General features: G+C 45.1%; 1 protein-coding gene and 1 long non-coding RNA gene across 4 annotated transcripts in view; one reads left to right on the top strand and one right to left on the bottom strand.

Annotated features, from left to right (window-relative positions):
* Nucleotides 1–16898, bottom strand: part of LOC144496165 (uncharacterized) — a 462102-nt gene that overhangs the window by 74133 nt on the left and 371071 nt on the right. The gene's annotated exons all lie outside the window — the stretch shown is intronic.
* LOC144496164 (coiled-coil domain-containing protein 102A-like) overlaps nt 1–16898 on the top strand; it is a 528300-nt gene that overhangs the window by 231653 nt on the left and 279749 nt on the right. For all 3 annotated transcript variants that reach the window (XM_078217149.1, XM_078217150.1, XM_078217151.1), the window contains exon 6: nt 6593–6802. In XM_078217149.1, the coding sequence (XP_078073275.1) occupies nt 6593–6802 (210 nt within the window). The remainder of the gene's footprint in view (nt 1–6592; nt 6803–16898) is intronic.

Raw genomic sequence — 16898 nt, 5'->3', positions numbered from 1 at the left:
ACGGGGAGAATGTGCAAACTCCACACAGACAGTGACCCGAGCTGGGAATCGAACCCAGGTCCCTGGAGCTGTGAGGCAGCAGTGCTAACCACTGTCCCACCATGATGCATACATGGCACCTGTCACATCATGAAAAATCCCAAGATGCTTCACAGGAACATTACAAAACACTGTTTAACACCAAAATTTTTTATTTTTAAAGTTTATTTATTCGTGTCACAAGTAGGCTTACATTAACACTGCAATGAAACTACTGTGAAAATCCCCTAGACGCCACACTCCGGTGTCTGTTCGGATACAGTGAGGGAGAATTTAGCATAGCCAATGCACCTAACTAGCATGTCTTTCGGACTGGGAGGAAACCAGAGCACCCGGAGGAAACCCATGCTGACACGGGGAGAACGTGCAGACTCCGCACAGACAGTGACCCAAGCCGGGAATCAAATCCAGGTCCCTGGCACTGTGAGGCAGCAGTGCTAACCACTGTGCCACCATGACGCCCACACTGTGCCACCCAGGCTCCTTAAGAAGATGTTAAGCCTTGGTCAAAGAAGTAGGTTTAAAGGAGATTAGTGTGGTAGAGAGAGACAAAGAGGTACATGGAGGGAATTCCAAAGCTTGGTACCAGTGGCCAGAATTGGAAGAGTGCAGATAGCTTGAGGTTTGTGGGGCTGGAGGACATTGCAGAGACAGGGAGGGACTAGACAAGGGGGAGGATCTGAAAAGAAGGTTGAGAATTTTACAGTCATGATGTTGCTTGACTGACGGCCAGTGTAAGTCAACAAGCACTGGGGTGATTGTGGAATGGGACCTTTCACAGTAACTTCATTGCAGCGTTAATATAAGCCTACCTGTGACACTAATAAGTAAACTTTAAACTTTGCTGCGCGTTACAGCTTGGGTCGCTGAGTTTTGAACAGCCTCAGGTTTATCTCAGATGGAATGTGGGAGAGCAGCCAGGAGTGCACTGGAATCATTGAGGCTGAAGGCATGTATGAGGGAGAGGGATGGAGTTGGTAGTTAGGGAATGGAATTTGGCGTGGGTACGGAAAACAATGGCTTCAGTCTTTCCAGTACTTAAGTGGAGGAAATTTCTGTTCATCTAGTGCTGGATATCAGGTAAGCAGACTGATCGTTTAGCCACAGTGAAGGATTCGGGAGAGGTGGAACTGGGTGTCATTAGAGTACATGTGAAAACCATTGCTTTCCCATTGGATTATGTTGCCGAGGAACAAGTATGTTAATGGAAAACAGGAGGAGGCCAAGGTTAGGTCTTTGGGGGAGTCCAGAGGTAGTGATCTGGGAGCAGGAAGAGAAACCATTGCAAGTGATTTTCTGGGTGCGGTTAGATAGATAAGAATGGACTCCAATGAAAACAGCTGGATGATAGTGTGAGGTGCTGGAGGATGCTGCGGTCAACCATGCCAAAGCTGCAGACAGGTCGAGAAGGAGGAAGGAAGAAAGTTTACCTTCGCTACAGTCACATGGAATGCCGTCCATGACTTCAATAAGAGTCGTGTTAATATGGTGGCGGGATGGAAATCTGATTGGAGGGATTCAGACATGGAGTTCTGGGAAAGATGTTGTTGGCTTTGGGAGGTGACTACACATTCTTGGGCTTTGGAGTGGAAAGGGAGGTTGGAGATTGGATAGTTTGCAGAGGCGGTGGAGGTAGCGTTGTGTTTTTAAGGAGAGGAGGAATGGTGGTAGATTTAAAGGTGAGATGAAAAGAGAAGAACAGCGTTAAACATTGGCTCACATGGGAGCAGGAGAAGAGGTTGGTGTTTGACGGGTTAGCAGGAAGAGGATCAATTGAAAAGAGACCGGACATCATGGATAAGATGAGCTGGGAGAGGACATGAGGGAAGAAACGAGAGAAAGATGCAAGTTCAGGGTTAGGGCAGGGGAGCATTAAAGGAAGTTTGGTCAGGTGGGCTCGAGAAAGGGAAGGACATGGCAGGGGCAGCTGATCAGATTGTCTCAATCTTATCCCTACACTGCAGAAGGAGGCCATTCAGCCCATTGAGACTGCATCGATTCTCTCTGTCAGAGTACCTTACCCAGGCCCTTTCCCCTACCCTATCCCTGTAACCCCACACATTTACCATGGCTAATCTATCTAACTTGCACACCTTTGGACACTAAGGGGCAAGTTAGCATGGCCAATCCACCTAACCTAAAGTAATCTTAGTGACAAAGAAATCCACAAGTTACTTGCCTGGAGGTGAGGGTGAAGGAGATAAGGGAGAAGAGTTCAAGAAGAGAGGAAAGAGGTCAGGGGTTAGCCTTGCATTCCAGGATGATCCTGGAATATTGAACAGTTTATGTAAATGAGAGTAAGACCTGAAAGTGTTTCAAGTGATCCAGCCAGGTCTGGCAGTGGATGGCTGTTAGATCTTTTTGTTTCCACAGAGAGTTGGAGTCCAATTGTTAAATTTCAATGGCTTTATTCAGCACCCAAAGGTATGGCACAGTTACACTTCTTTAGCTGTTCCCAAGGCAAGAGAGAGAGAGACTCTTCGTGCTCCTAGTTCATATACCCATGATGTCACTGGTCTTAATCTCATTGGTGCGTTTAAATTGCACTGCAAGGCCTTGATTGGTCTTCACTGGGATTGGGGCTGAGGTTGTCCCTATTTGGTGGTCAGGAGTGCGTCACCAGCCACATGACTTCAGACGTCGCGGTGTCACGTGGGCCGCGGGGCCGAAATTGGGAGGTGGCAGCGGCCATTTTGCACAGGGAGGTGTTCCTCGACTTCACGATCGAGGTTCGGGCTCCACCTCCGAGATCAACACCGGTCTCGGCACAGTGCAGGTCCATCAATGGCTAAACCAGTTCCCTGCCACATTCTTTCAAATCTATATCCCTTGAACTTAAGGGAGTGGAGAAGAGGGCTGTACAAGGGGGGCAGGTAGAATGAGAGAGAATAGTGGCTTTACTGGTGACAAGGACATCCATGGTGAAGGTGAGGGTTCGGTTGTCCAAGCCTCTGTATTACGAGATGAACAATATTATCACCCTGCTATTGTACAATCTGTATACATGTATATCTCCATTCCAGTACTGTCAAACTAATAAAAAAAACAAATTATTTTTAAAAAAAAGTAATTATTTCTGATGTTGTTGAATTATGGTGATGAATTTGGACTCAAGTCTATTTTCAATAAAACAATCCTGTGGACGAGAATGACAACCACAATTGCTGGTACAAAAGCCAATGATGAACTGTTATTTCATTAAATTGAGTTATTGCTTATTTGATTTTTGTCAAGCGTATTTTGAATTAATTATTATGAAAATGTAACACAAACTTTTACATTAAAAGGAAGAATTTGTTGCAATGTAGCCTTTCCTCAAAGTCAATGGGTAGAAACATGTTTCAGCAGATTTAAATAACAAACCTATATCATATTGTTCCAGTTATCTCACCGAGTGCCATCAATCTATTTTGAATCATTTTGCTTAGTTGTGGTTTGGATAGAATCATAGAATCCCTACAGGGCAGAAGGAGGCCATTCGGCCCATCGAGTCTACACCGACCACAATCCCACCCAGGCCCTATCCCCATAACCCCATGCATTTACCCTAGCTAGTCCCGCTGACACTAAGGGACAATTTAGCATGGCCAATCCACCTAACCCGCACATCATTGGACTGTGGGAGGAAACTGGAGCACCCGGAGGAAACCCACGCAGACATGGGGAGAACATACAAACTCCACACAGACAGTGATCCAAGCTGGGAATTGAACCCAGGTCCCTTGTGCTGTGAGGCAGCAGTGCTAACCACTGTGCCGCCCCTGATATGCTGGATCAATCATTATCCTTGTACTGTAGCGTAGTTCTGGGTGAAAATATTCTTAAAGGGAAAGCTAAGTAAGTACGCAGGGGAGAAAAGAATCGTGATATAAATCATAGAAACAGAGGGAGACAAATGGCTCATAATTTGGTTGAGAAAGAATCTCACCTTCCAGCTCCTGGTTATGGCATCTTGAATGCTTATCCAAGTGTTTTCTTCTAATGTATGAGAGAGGTCTAGACCCTCACCACCCTCTTATTTTATTCATTCATGGGACATGGGCTTTGCTGGCTGGTCAGCATTTATTGGCCATCCCTAGTTGCCCTTGTTCAGAGGGCAGTTGAGAGTCAACCACATTGCTGTGGCTCTGGAGTAACATGTAGGCCAGACCAGGTAAGGACGGTAGATTTCCTTTCCTAAAGGACATTAGTGAACCAGATGGGTTTTTCTTACAATTGACAATGGTTTCATAATCATCAGTAGATTCTTAATTCCAAATATTTTTCATTGAATTCAAATTCCACCATCTGCCGTAAGACCATAAGACGTAGGAGCAGAATTAGGCCACTCGGCCCATCGAGTCTGCTCCGCCATTCAATCATGGCTGATTTTTTTCTCATCCCCATTCTCCTGCCTTTTCCCCATAACCCCTGATCCCCTTGTTAATCAAGAACCTATCTATCTCTGTCTTAAAAACACTCAATGACCTGGCCTCCACAGCCTTCTGTGGCAAAGTGTTCCACAGATTCACCATTCTCTGGCAGAAGAAATTCAGGGGAAAAGGCTGGAGAATGGGGATCAGAAAAATATCAGCCATGATTGAATGGTGAAGCAGATTCAAAGGGCCGTGTGACCTAATTCTGCTCCTATGTCTCATGGTCTTATGTTCTCACCCGGAGGAAACCCACGCAGACACGGGAGAATGTGCAGACTCCACACAGGCAGTGACCCAAGCTGAGAATTGAACCTGGTTCCTTGGTGTTGTGAGGCAACAGTGCTAACCAATGTGCCACCATGCCGCCCACAAGTATTTATTGCAGTCTTACTCGCTCCACACTCCAAATTACAACTGCCCTCCCAGGGCAGTACCCGGGCAGATCATCCCACACCCAGGGCAACCTGGCCCATTCCCTTAAAGGGGCTATGCCTCAAAATACATAACACCTTCCAAACCCATGACCTTGACCACCTAGAAGGACAAACCAATAGATGTATGGGAATACCACCACCTGGAAGTTGCCCACTAAGCCACTCACCATCCTGACCTGGAAGTATATCACCGTTCCTTCGTTGTCACGAGATCAAAATCTTGCAACTCCCTCTTTAACAGCACTGTGGGTGTATCCACACCACATGGACTGCAGTCGTTCACGAAGACAGTTCACAATCATCTTCCCAAGGACAATTAGGGATGGGCAATTAATATGGGCCTAACCAGTGACACACACATCTTGTGAAAGTATACATTTAAAAAGTACTATTTTTTCTGCTGGTTCTCATGGTAACCAATGTTATTCACAATTCTTTCTCCTCACGTGTTGTCCTGCTCTTTTTTAAATCTGCTGTCATCACCCCCCTCCTCAAAAAGTTAACTCTTAATCCCACCATCTGTGTAAACTGCCGCCCATCTCCAACCTCCCTTTCCCAAGTTCTAAAAGTTGCCACTTTTCAAATCTGTACCCATTTTCCCAGGAATGTGATGCTTTAATTCCTCCAGTTGGGTTTTTGACCCTGCCAGAGTATCAAAACAACCCTTATCAATGTCTTATGTGACAGTAACAAAAGTAAACCCCCCCACCCTCCCAAATGGATGGATTGTTGTGGTTGGTTCCAATATGAAAGCGTAAGAAATCTCCAATCCAATCCTAACCCAGTGACTTCTGTGTTCATTAGGAATGGGACAGGGGACAGGCAACCAATCAACTCCCCGGAGGCGGATTACCAATTTAAATGTTTGAATGAGATTAGGTGCCTCAGATTTAACCTTCTTTGCAATGTTGACAGTGACTTGCAAAGTTTCCTGGTCCTTGGGAAAGTTGACATCTGAAAGAAGGCAAAGATAGCCTTGGGGAGAAGGTAAATGCCTTTGCAGCACTGCTTGTGGGCCAGGGGAGAAGGAGTGCTTTGCCCCAATTAGATGGCTCCCATGCAAAGGCCCCCATGGTCGAGGACCACTCCCTTTAAGAAATTCATTTCCCAGGAACGGTCATAGATCTTTAAGAAAGCTTTAAAGACTGTGTAGTTCAATCAGGAATGGCACCCCTTCCGGTCTGTTCAAAGGCAGACTGAGGAAAGGTTGGAGTAGAAGGAGCTGGGACTGAGAAGGCGTAAACTGTAAAGTAGTCGCTGGTACTATTTTGTTTGTTGCTACGCTTAAAAAGATTGTTCCTTTGTTGATGAAACTTGACGTGTAAAGTGCTGGTTTGTGTGTCAACTTGATCACTGGGCCTTTGGTCTGCTTCGGCATGTCACAATGTGGAATGAGGTCAGGAACAAGCTTCAGTAACAAGCTTAGTAATTAATTCCATGGTTAATACTTGCTGACCATCACTGTCGAGAGCCATACATGAAAAGTTAACACTGGGTAAGACACCAGAGCTATTGACATTTGTTGAGCATGACCTCAGAAATAGTTGGTGTCTTCAAGAGATGTGGGGAGGGAAACAACTTGGCCAAAAAATGCAAGTAAAAGCCAACTTATTATAGTTGAGGAATGAGAGCCATGCCTGTTGGTTTCTTAGCTTTCTTAGTGTTGTGCTCAGTGACTAACTGTTGGACTCTTCCTGGTTGCAGCTGGAGAGACTCCAGGCTGAAAACACTGCTGAATGGGGAAAAAGAGAGCGGTTAGAAACGGAGAAACTTGGGCTGGAGAGGGACAACAAAAAGTTAAAAGCCCAAATTGAAGAGCTGGAGAGACTGCTGGCGAAGAGGAGTCAACACAGCACAAACATCATCGACTCAGACTTCAAGGCCATGCAGTGTGAGCTATTTGAGAAGAATAAGGTAAGGATGGCATGGTTGGTGTGGACTCTAAGCTTCAGGTGGTTGCATTAAAATGGCACAATTTGTAATACTGAAGGAGAGAAAATCTATTCAACCAGCAAGCCTGGGAATCATCATGATTTATTAAAAGGCCTCATATGAGATGCAATATTCTGGAATCACTACAGTGTAGAAGGAGGCCATTTGGCCCTTTGAGTCTGCACTGACTCTCTGACAGAGCATCTTACCCAGGCCCTCACCCCCGCCCCATGCTCCAGTGCAGTTACCATGGCTAATCTACCTACCGTTGAACACTAAGGGGTATTTTAGCATGACCAATCCACCTAACCTAAAAATCCTTATCGTGCAGAAGGAGGCCATTTGGCCCATCGAGTGTGCACTGATCACAATCCCATCCAGGCCTTATTCCAAAACCCCACACATTTACCCTGCTAATCCCTTGACATCAGAGTCAATTTAGCATGGCCAATCAACCTAATTTGCACATCTTTGGATTGTGGGAGGAAACTAGAGCAGACACGGGGAGAATGTGCAAACTCCACACAGCCAGTCACCCAAGGCCGGAATTGAACCCAGGTCCCTGGCACTGTGAGGCATCAGTGCTAACCACTGTGCCACCATGCCACTAATATGGTTGGGCTTATAGTATCAATACTGCACCTTCAACTGGGAGACTATGTCCATTTCATGGAAATTTCTTCAAGTGTTTCTGTTGAGTAAGATCCAAGTAACTGCATAAAGAACAAAGGAACAAAATCAGAATGAAGCCATCCAAATATGAAATGTCTGTCTAAATAAGATCTATATTTATAGCAATTTGTACATCTGCTGGAAACATGTTGCACCACCTGCTGAGCAACTCAACAGCTCAGGTTATTTCTCTGAGGACAAGTTGTGATGCTTTCTGCATGCGCATTATAAGATGACCATGTGCAGTTCATACCAGGGAGATGTTAATAACTGACTTGAGTTTCCTACCGCGTTACTTTTGTTCCCAACATCCATTGCAGATCCAGCAACCATTAAATTACACACTTCTTGTAAAAGTAGAAGGTATCTCCTGTCAAGAAGTGTAGCTTTTCATATACACGTACAATAGGTAAAGTGTTAGTTTTTAGCTTATGCAATGTGCTCTGTAGTCACTATCTCTACTACTGTCATGCTTGACAAATCTATTAGGGCGGAATTTTATGCAAACGGGATTTTATATTGCTGATGAAGTCAATGTACTTTTGTACAGCTCGCTGCGTTTTATGGTCCTGCCCTCTCGCTCTTAGAGTTTTTTGAGGATGTAGCTAGTAGGTTAGATAAATGGAAGCCAGCTGATGTTGCATGCTTGCATTTTCAATAGGCATTTGATAAGGTGCCACACAAAACACTAAAGGGGGAATTTCCTGCCCACCGTAGGAATCATAGTGGGCAGGGGAGCGGATCATGCAGTCCGTTGACCTCGGGCGGGATTTTCCGGTTTTGGGGTGAGCACAGCCGGAAAATCCCACCCTACCACTCAAGACCAAGGGCTGCAAAGAGATATAGACAAGTTAAGTGAGGCAGCCGGGTGGCAGATGGAGTATGACATGACTAAACGTGAGGCTTCCGTAACAAGGATAGAAAAGCAGAATTTTGCTAAAAGCCGCTCAGAGGTGGATGTACTTGTACCAGAAAGGTAGCATTCAAGTAGATACAGCAAACAATTCGGAAAGCCAATGGCTTGTGAGATTTTACTGCAAGTGGATTAAAGTCCAAGAACAAGGGAGTCTTGCTGCAATAGCATAAGGCTTCGGCGAGACCACAACTGGAGTATTGTGCACAGTTTTGGTCTCCACATCTAAGGCAGGATATATTTGCCTTGGAAACAGTGCAGTAAAAGTTCACTAGATTGTACGTGGGATGAAAGGGTTGCCTTTTGATATGACACTGAGCAAATTAAGCCTAGTTTTTGGAGTGTGGAAGAATGAGAGGTGATCGCATTGAAACATTCTGAAGGGGAATGGCAGGGTGAATACTGAGCTTGTTTCCTCTAGCTGAGGAACTATCATTTAGGACTTTTTAACATCCTAGGAAACAATGGCCATTTCCACTCCTTGTTGGAACAAAAGATATGGCATCCAGCTTTCCCACCCCTTGTGCAGTCAAGGGCAGCATGGACAGCTTGGGGGAATTAGCTTAAATGGTAGAGTGCTCGCTTAGCATGTGAGAGGTAGTGGGATCAATGCCCACATTCTCCACTTTGATTTTGGGGTGGCATGGTGGCACAATGGTTACCGCTGCTGCCTCACAGTGCCAGGGTACCGGGTTCGATTCTGGCTTGGTTCACTGTCTGTGTGGAGTTTGCACATTCTCCCTGTGTCTGCGTGGGTTTCCTCCGGGTTCTCTGGTTTCCTCCCACAATCTGAAAATTGTGCTAATTAGGTGGATTGGCCATACTAAATTCTCCCTCAGTGTACCCGAACAGGCGCCGGAGTGTGGCGACTAGGGGATTTTCACCGCAACATCAATGCAGTGTTAACGTAAGCCTATTTCTGAATAATAAATAAATTTTATTTTACTTATTCCCCTTTCCCACTCTCTGTGACCTTGGGAACTGAGCTCCCTGTCTCCTGCTACAGATAATGTCTGCAAAGACTGTCAGAGCGTAGTGTAGGGCACATAGCATGTTGTTTATAACTGTGTTTGATCTCTGGATTTGTTCATTAAATCTGATGCTGGTGCTCCTACCAGTTTTTTATTATTTCCACTGAGATAGACTGACAGGCTATGAAAAATGTGTGTCTGTGATCTCTGCCACCCTCCTGAATTCCTGTGGCTGCTTCACCCTCACACCTAGGATATTTTCTCAAGGGCAATAAGACAAAGGTTTTGCCGCAGCAGGGCATCTAACAGCATCTGCCATTTATTACTCCTGTCTTTGATCATTTAGATTTTTTTGCATATTCTTGTGCTATTTGTGTGAGCTGCTAATGTCACCATGTGGGAAATGGGGCATTTGGAACCTGAGTGAATAGGACAAGCAACTTTATGAGTGGGATTTTATAGCCTCGCTCGTCCCGAAACCGCCCAAGGTCAACGGACCTTTCCATGGTCCTCCCCTCGCCTGCTCCGATTCCCATAGCAGGCTGGACAGTAAAAGTCCGGCCTACATCTCCTTAACCCATCAGATTAAAGAATCGTGAAATAAATAGGAAAGGCTGATAGGGATGTATAAATTAGAGTAGGTGAAATTATTGCCAAATCACTTCTAAGAAGAGTAATAGAAAATCAAAGATTAGATTAAGAGAGAGAAAAATGACACAAGTATAAAAAAGTTCAACATTTAAAATTTTATTTTTTCAAATCTCCAACAATAATTAATACCTGAAGGAATAAACCTCCTGCTTTGTAATAGTTCATTTTCAATCCCAGAGAGGTTGATTGGTCATAATTAATAATTGTCACATTGTTAAAAAGGTACTTTAAAAAAATATTCAATTGTGGGACATGGGCGTCGCTGGCTGGCCAGCATTTATTGCCCATCCATATTTGCCCTTGAGAAGGTGGTGGTGAGCTGCCTTCTTGAATCGCTGCAGTTCTCGTGCTGTGGGTTGACCCACAATGCCGTTACGGAGGGAATTCCAGGATTTAGACCAGCGACTGTGAAGGAACGGCGATCTATTTCCAAGTCAGGATGGTGAATGGCTTGGAGGGGAACTTGCAAGTGGTGGTGTTCCCACGTATCTGCAGCCCTTGTCTTTCTAGATGGAAGTGGTCGTGGTTGTACATGTACTGACAAGACTTAGCTTTCTTAGTGCATCCAGCTTGTATCTACTATGGAAATATAGCAACCTCGTGCTTTTCATTGCACATCAAGGATGAATCAGGGCAAAATGTCATTCCCATGTAACAACTCCAAAAGCAACAGCTGGCATTTAACAATGTATTTGCTCCTCACCTGAAGTTGCTGTGCCATTTATGCATAAATGATGGTGCGTGCTATTTGCCTCACTGTTACCTTGACAGCAAAATTATAAGGATAATCTCACTTTCAGTGCCTTTGTCACGGAGCTTTGCAAGCTGCAAGTGCCAAAGATGAAAATGTATCCCCCTGTGCTGCGCAACTATCGCACAGGTTAACAAAAACCTTTGCAAAATCTGCACTTGTGCCTATTTGTTCCTTGTTTTTTAATTATGATTCATCCAGCAGTCCCTTTGTAACAATTAAGATAGGTAAGCTGGAAGGAAGTCCCCTGCACAAGAGGAAAAACCAGCACTGGAGTGTTTGTGACCACGCAACCCATTTAAAATAAAACAGTTGGAGTCCGATATCAAAAGACAGGTGTCCACTTTCTTCCCTAACTTCAAATTATCCGTGTGGGTGGCACAGTGGTTAGCACTGCTGCCTCATAGCGCCAGGGACACGGATTTGATTCCCAGCTTGGGTCGCTGTCTGCTCGGAGTCTTCACATTCTCCCCGTGTCTGCGTGGGTTTCCTCTGGCTGCTCCGGTTTCCTCCCACAGTCCGAAAGACGTGCCGGTTAGGTGCATTAGCCGTGCTAAATTCTGCCTCAGTGTACCCAAACAGGTGCCGGAGTGTGGCGACTAGGGGATTTTCCCAATAACTTCATTGCAATGTTAATATGAGCCTACTTGTGACACTAATTAATAAAAGTACAATTATTCAGACTAGGATGGTTTGAAACATTGAATGGATAATTGGAAACAGCGTGGGCTCTGCACCTTTGCAAGCCAGTTCAGCAGACTGTGTTAGTCTGTGTGTTTTTGTTGACAGCTCCACATAAAGCGGTGCTGGCTAAATACTAATTAGGCCATGGCCTTTTTCTCAGACATGGCAAAGGTAGTAGCTGATCAATGGTAACTGCTTAGAAAATTAACCTCCAAAAAGTGCCTATCTAATATCACTGCTGATTCTCGAACATTGTGTAATGGGTAACATTAATTACCAGCTGATCAATACAAGTGGAATGAATTATTTAAATGACCTCACAAAATACTTTGCCTTTCAAATTCTGAGAGAAAATTGCCGACGTTTGCATTCATGTGTAACCCAATGACGTTTAAAACACTTATTCAGCTATTTAGGTTTTTTTCACCCTTTTAAACCAATATAATCTCCCTGCAGGTAATCCAAGTGCTCCTATTCCACATATTGTACTGTCCAAGACAATATATTTTTTCCCGCCCGCCCCTTAGTGAGACTGAGAGGGTTAGATAATACTATTCAGAATTGATGTTGATCAGAATTCTCAGGTCTCGTTCGCCCCAACACTGCTGCCAGCAAGAACGGAAAATTTGGCACTCAGCCAAAGCCCCATTCATTGCAGCGGAACTGGAGAATCCCGGCTGGAGACGAACTTGTTTTTTAAAGTTAATTTACTAGTGTCACAAATCGGCTTACATTAATACTGCAATGAAATGACTGTGAAAATCCCCGAGTCGCCACACTCTGGCGCCTGCTCTGGTACACTGAAGGAGAATTTAGCATCTCACCAGCACGTCTTTCGGACTGTGGGAGGAAACTGGGGCACCCGGAGGAAATCCATGCAGACACGGGGAGAAAGTGCAGACTTTGAACAGACAGTGACCCAAGCTGGTCCCTGGCACTGTGAGTCAGCAGTGCTAACCACTGTGCTGCCCCAGAATTCCGGTCGTTATCAAACCTTTAACTGCTATAGCAATAGTTTTTAAATCGAGTTGATATTGTTTTGTATATTGGGGCATAGCCCCTTTAAGGGAATAGATCATGTGACCTCATATGTAGGATGAGTTATTGGGATCCACTCAGAGTGGGCAGTTTATGTTTGGAGTGTGTAATACGCCTAATAAAGAGCTGACACCTTATTGTGGAGTAGTTATTGAGGAGACGCCTCAGTACAATAGGATATAACAGATAATAATTGTTTTTTTCTTTTTGGTCTCTCCAGGAGACAGTTCATTCCCCAGTCAAGCAATCTGATCTTATTTCCTGGCAATGACATGTGATGGTCGACTGGTAATATGCATTATACACGTTAACCTGGAAAACCAGCTAAAACTGGTCAACAACTCCAAAATAACTGACACAACCCCCTTAAGAAGGGTCCTAATTGTAATTATTTGACATAAGTAATTACACAGGCTGAAGACGCAGGTCAAGACAAAGTTCTTTATTTATATTAGGGGAAAGAAATTTAAGAAGCAAATTTTTCTGTCCTGCTGTAATTTTCTATGGTTCTATGGACACCGCATGCTGCCTCTCCAGGCACACCCGGCCGCGGTAGCGGGGAAGACAGTCGGGTTGGATAACCCCGTCGATTGCCTGCTACCTGGACCTGTAGAGAAAACTGAAAAAGTTGTGCAGCCTATAACATAGAACGTAGACATGGTCCACGGACTCCATAAGGTTGCAAAAAGTGCACGCTTGGGAGCCTGTGGGCATTAATCAGGGATATCTTTCAATATCAACCAAATAAACAAACTCAAATTAACTTAGGGACAAATTAAAAGGGGCAGCTCCCCAAAAGGAGGGGGAACAGCCCAAACAAAAAACAAAGTCGAAAGGAAACTTAAAACATTAAATCATTATGTGATTTTCGGGGTTTATAATACACCCCAACCCCTGCGGTGCCCAGCGGGCGTGGAAGGCGTCAGCTGTGCCCGTGGACACCGCATGCTCCCTCTCCAGGGACACCTGGCCCCGAATATAGCTGCGGTAGGAGGCAGACAGTCAGGATGGACGACCCCGTCGATCGCCCGCTGCCTGGACCTGTAGAGAAAACTGAAAAAGTTGTGCAGCCTATAACATAGAACATAGGCATGGTCCACGGACTCCACAAGGTTGCAAAAAGAGCACGCTTGGGAGCCTGTGGGCATTAATCAGGGAGTTCATACTCCCTGATTAAGTAGCCAACCTCATATGCCTGATTGAAGTCATTACAATCTGTTATTGAAACTCTCACCCAGTGTGGATAACTTGACATTGAATTTGAAATTGAGCTAAAAATGGACAAATGTAACAAGAGCTAAGATTAGCATGCTGCATCTTTTTGTGGTTTAATACTCAATCCAACCAAGTGATACCTCCAGACTTGACTATGCCAACCCACCTCTACCTGGTTAATGGCATCCAAAGCTGCCCATGTCTTAACACACACCAAGTCCTGTTCCCCTATCACCCCTGTGCTTACTGACCAATTTTGGCTCCTGGTCAGGCAATGTCTTGATCTTTAAATTGCCATCCTTGTTTTAAAATCCCTCCTGTCCCAAAACCCTCCAAAATATCTGCGCTCCTTTAATCCCGCCTCTTGCACACTCCCAGTTATAATTGCTCCCTTGTTGGTGGCCACATCTTCAGGTGCTACGGTTCCAAACTGTTGAATTTCTTCCTTGCATCTCTCAGTCTTTCTATCTCACTTCCTTCTTTTAAGACACATCATAAAACCTACCTCTTTGACCAAGCTTTTGATCATCTGGCTTTTTATCTCCTTATGTGGCTTGATTTCATACTCTGTTTTATAATGCTGATGTGATGCACCTTGGGATGGTTTATTATGTTAGAGGTGCTATGTTAAAATAAGTTGTTGATACGGGGTCTGCTTAATTATTGGGGACTAACCGTTTGCTGATTGGTGGATTGGTAGCTAGAGGCCATAAATTTAAAATTGGCACCAAAATAATGAAAGGAGCGTTTAGAAGGGAAAACCATTCCATGCGGAGGGTAGTTCGGAGAGGTAATGCTCCACTGGAAACAGTGGTGGAAGCAGGATCCAAAATAGCATTCAAAATAAATAAATATTTGAAAAGTAGAAATGTTAAAGGGTGTGCAGGAAGGTCTGGAGAATGGGACTAAGTGAGAAAACCCAGCTGAATAGTCTCCTTCTGTGATGTCTTCAGATGTCCAAAGATGTGCGGGTTAGGTTGATTGGCCAGGTTAAAAAATTGCCCCTTAGAGTCCTGGGATGTGTAGGTTAGAGGGATTAGCGGGTAAAATATGTGGGGGTAGGGCCTGGGTGGGATTGTGGTCGGTGCAGGCTCGATGGGCCGAATGGCCTCCTTCTGCACTGTAGGGTTTCTATGATTTCTATTTCTATGCTGGGGGCCAAACTCATCGGGCAGGGCAAAAACAAGCCGCGGGGGCACAATTCCAGGATTCCTGACCCCATTCCTGCTCTCTGTTATTTTCAGGAGCTTGGGCTAAGGGTTTGGGATGTGACATCCCTTACTCCGTAATCTTAACATGGGGTTGGGTGGCTTGGGAAGGCTTCAAAAGACAATGTAGTCCTTGAAAAGATGTTGGTTGGTACAGTTGACTGGACGGCTGGTTTGTGATGCAGAGCAATGTCAACAGCACGGGTTCAATTCCCGTACTGGCTGAGGGTATTTATGAAGACCCTGTCTTCTCAACTTGACCCCTCATCTGAGGTTTAAAGTTTAAAATTCATTTATTAGTGTCACAAGTAGGCTTATATTAACACTGCAATGAAGTTACTGTTAAAATCCCCTAGTTGCCACACTCCGGCGCCTGTTCAGGTACACTGAGGGAGAATTTAGCATGGCCAATGCACCTAACCAGCATGGCTTTTGGACTATGGAAGGAACCTGGAGCACCCAGAGGAAACCCACATAGGCACAGGGAGAACATGCAGACTCTGCACAGGGACCCAATCCAGGAATCAAACCCGGGCCCCTAGTGCTGTGAGGCAGCAGTGCTAACCACTGTGCCACTCTGTTATGGTGACCCTCAGGTTAAATCCCCACCACTCAACCTATGGTTATCTGGGACTATGGTGACTTTACCTAGATCACGATAGGTCAGAGGGGTTGCAAACTATGTGGGAATCCTGTTCTAGAAACAGGAATCTTTTCACTGATAATTAGATGCTGAATGATAATTTAGGTATGTTTTAAATGCAGTGATTGAACCTAGGTCTTTGTTCTTAAATGGCAAATAGCCTTAAATTAATCAGCATTGTCAAAGTGTTCCGATGCGTTAGAGTACTGTATTCATTTGGAAACAATGTCAACAAGACCTTTAAAAATGAATACGCCTTTGACGTAGTCTGCACAGATGGCTGGGCTTTCAATCAAATAAGTCAGCCATCTGTTCAGCTAGTTCAAAAGCTCAATAGATGGCTGCACTGTCAATCAAAAAAGCATACAGCACATTAACATTTGAATCTGAATACTGTCCAGTGAAGAAGGATTCTTTAATTGTTCTTCTGCATCAAGCAGTATTGAGATTCAGATATTGAGATGATTGCTTGGTTCATTGTTGACCTGAAGTGGAAGAGAGGGTAGCAGAGGTCATTGCTTGCCTGCAATGGCAGCCATCTAAAAAGGGTAGATTAGTCTGCTGATGTGCTCTCAGCAACACTGAGATTTGATTGTGGTAGTAGACTCTCAGCAAGTGACACACAGGGGGATTGGCACTGGTGCAAAGGGAAGTAACAAGAGCAGTGTCCCAGAGGAGGGCGGCACAGTAGCACAGTGGTTAGCACCGCTGCTTCACAGCTCTAGGCACCTGGGTTCGATTCCCGGCTCGGGTCACTGTCTCTGTGGAGTTTGCACATTCTCCTCGTGTCTGCGTGGGTTTCCTCCGGGTGCTCCGGTTTCCTCCCACAGTCCAAAGATGTGCAGGTTAGGTTGATTGGCCATGCTAAAATTGCCCCTTAGTGTCCTAAAATGCGTAGGTTAGAGGGATTAGCGGGTAGGATATGTGGGTAGGGTCTGGGTGGGATTGTGGTCGGTGCAGACTCGATGGGCCGAATGGCCTCTTTCTGCACTGTGGGGTTTCTATGATTCTATGATTCTATGAGGCTTACTCCAAGGGCGGTGCATGAGAAAGGGAGAGACAAATGGGCATTGGAACTCATACACCTAGCCTTCTTGAACTGCTGTGTGGAGGAGGAGCAGTGCAGAGCTGGTGGGGGAGGGGGAGGGATGGTGGTGGTTGAGGGGAGGTGGTGTGGATGGGTTGCAGCAGATCAGATGCTGGAGACATCCACTGCGGCAGCAGCAGGGACTGCAAATGGACTCGGCTCCAGAGTGTTTTCTGTGGTTCTACTGCATCGTTTGGAAGCATGCACGACCGGAATGAATGCAGGGCTGGCAGACATTTTAAAAT

Source organism: Mustelus asterias, chromosome 7 (assembly GCF_964213995.1).
Source record: "Mustelus asterias chromosome 7, sMusAst1.hap1.1, whole genome shotgun sequence".
Classification (NCBI taxonomy): Eukaryota; Metazoa; Chordata; class Chondrichthyes; order Carcharhiniformes; family Triakidae; genus Mustelus; species Mustelus asterias.
This window is presented reverse-complemented; position numbering and strand designations above follow the sequence as displayed.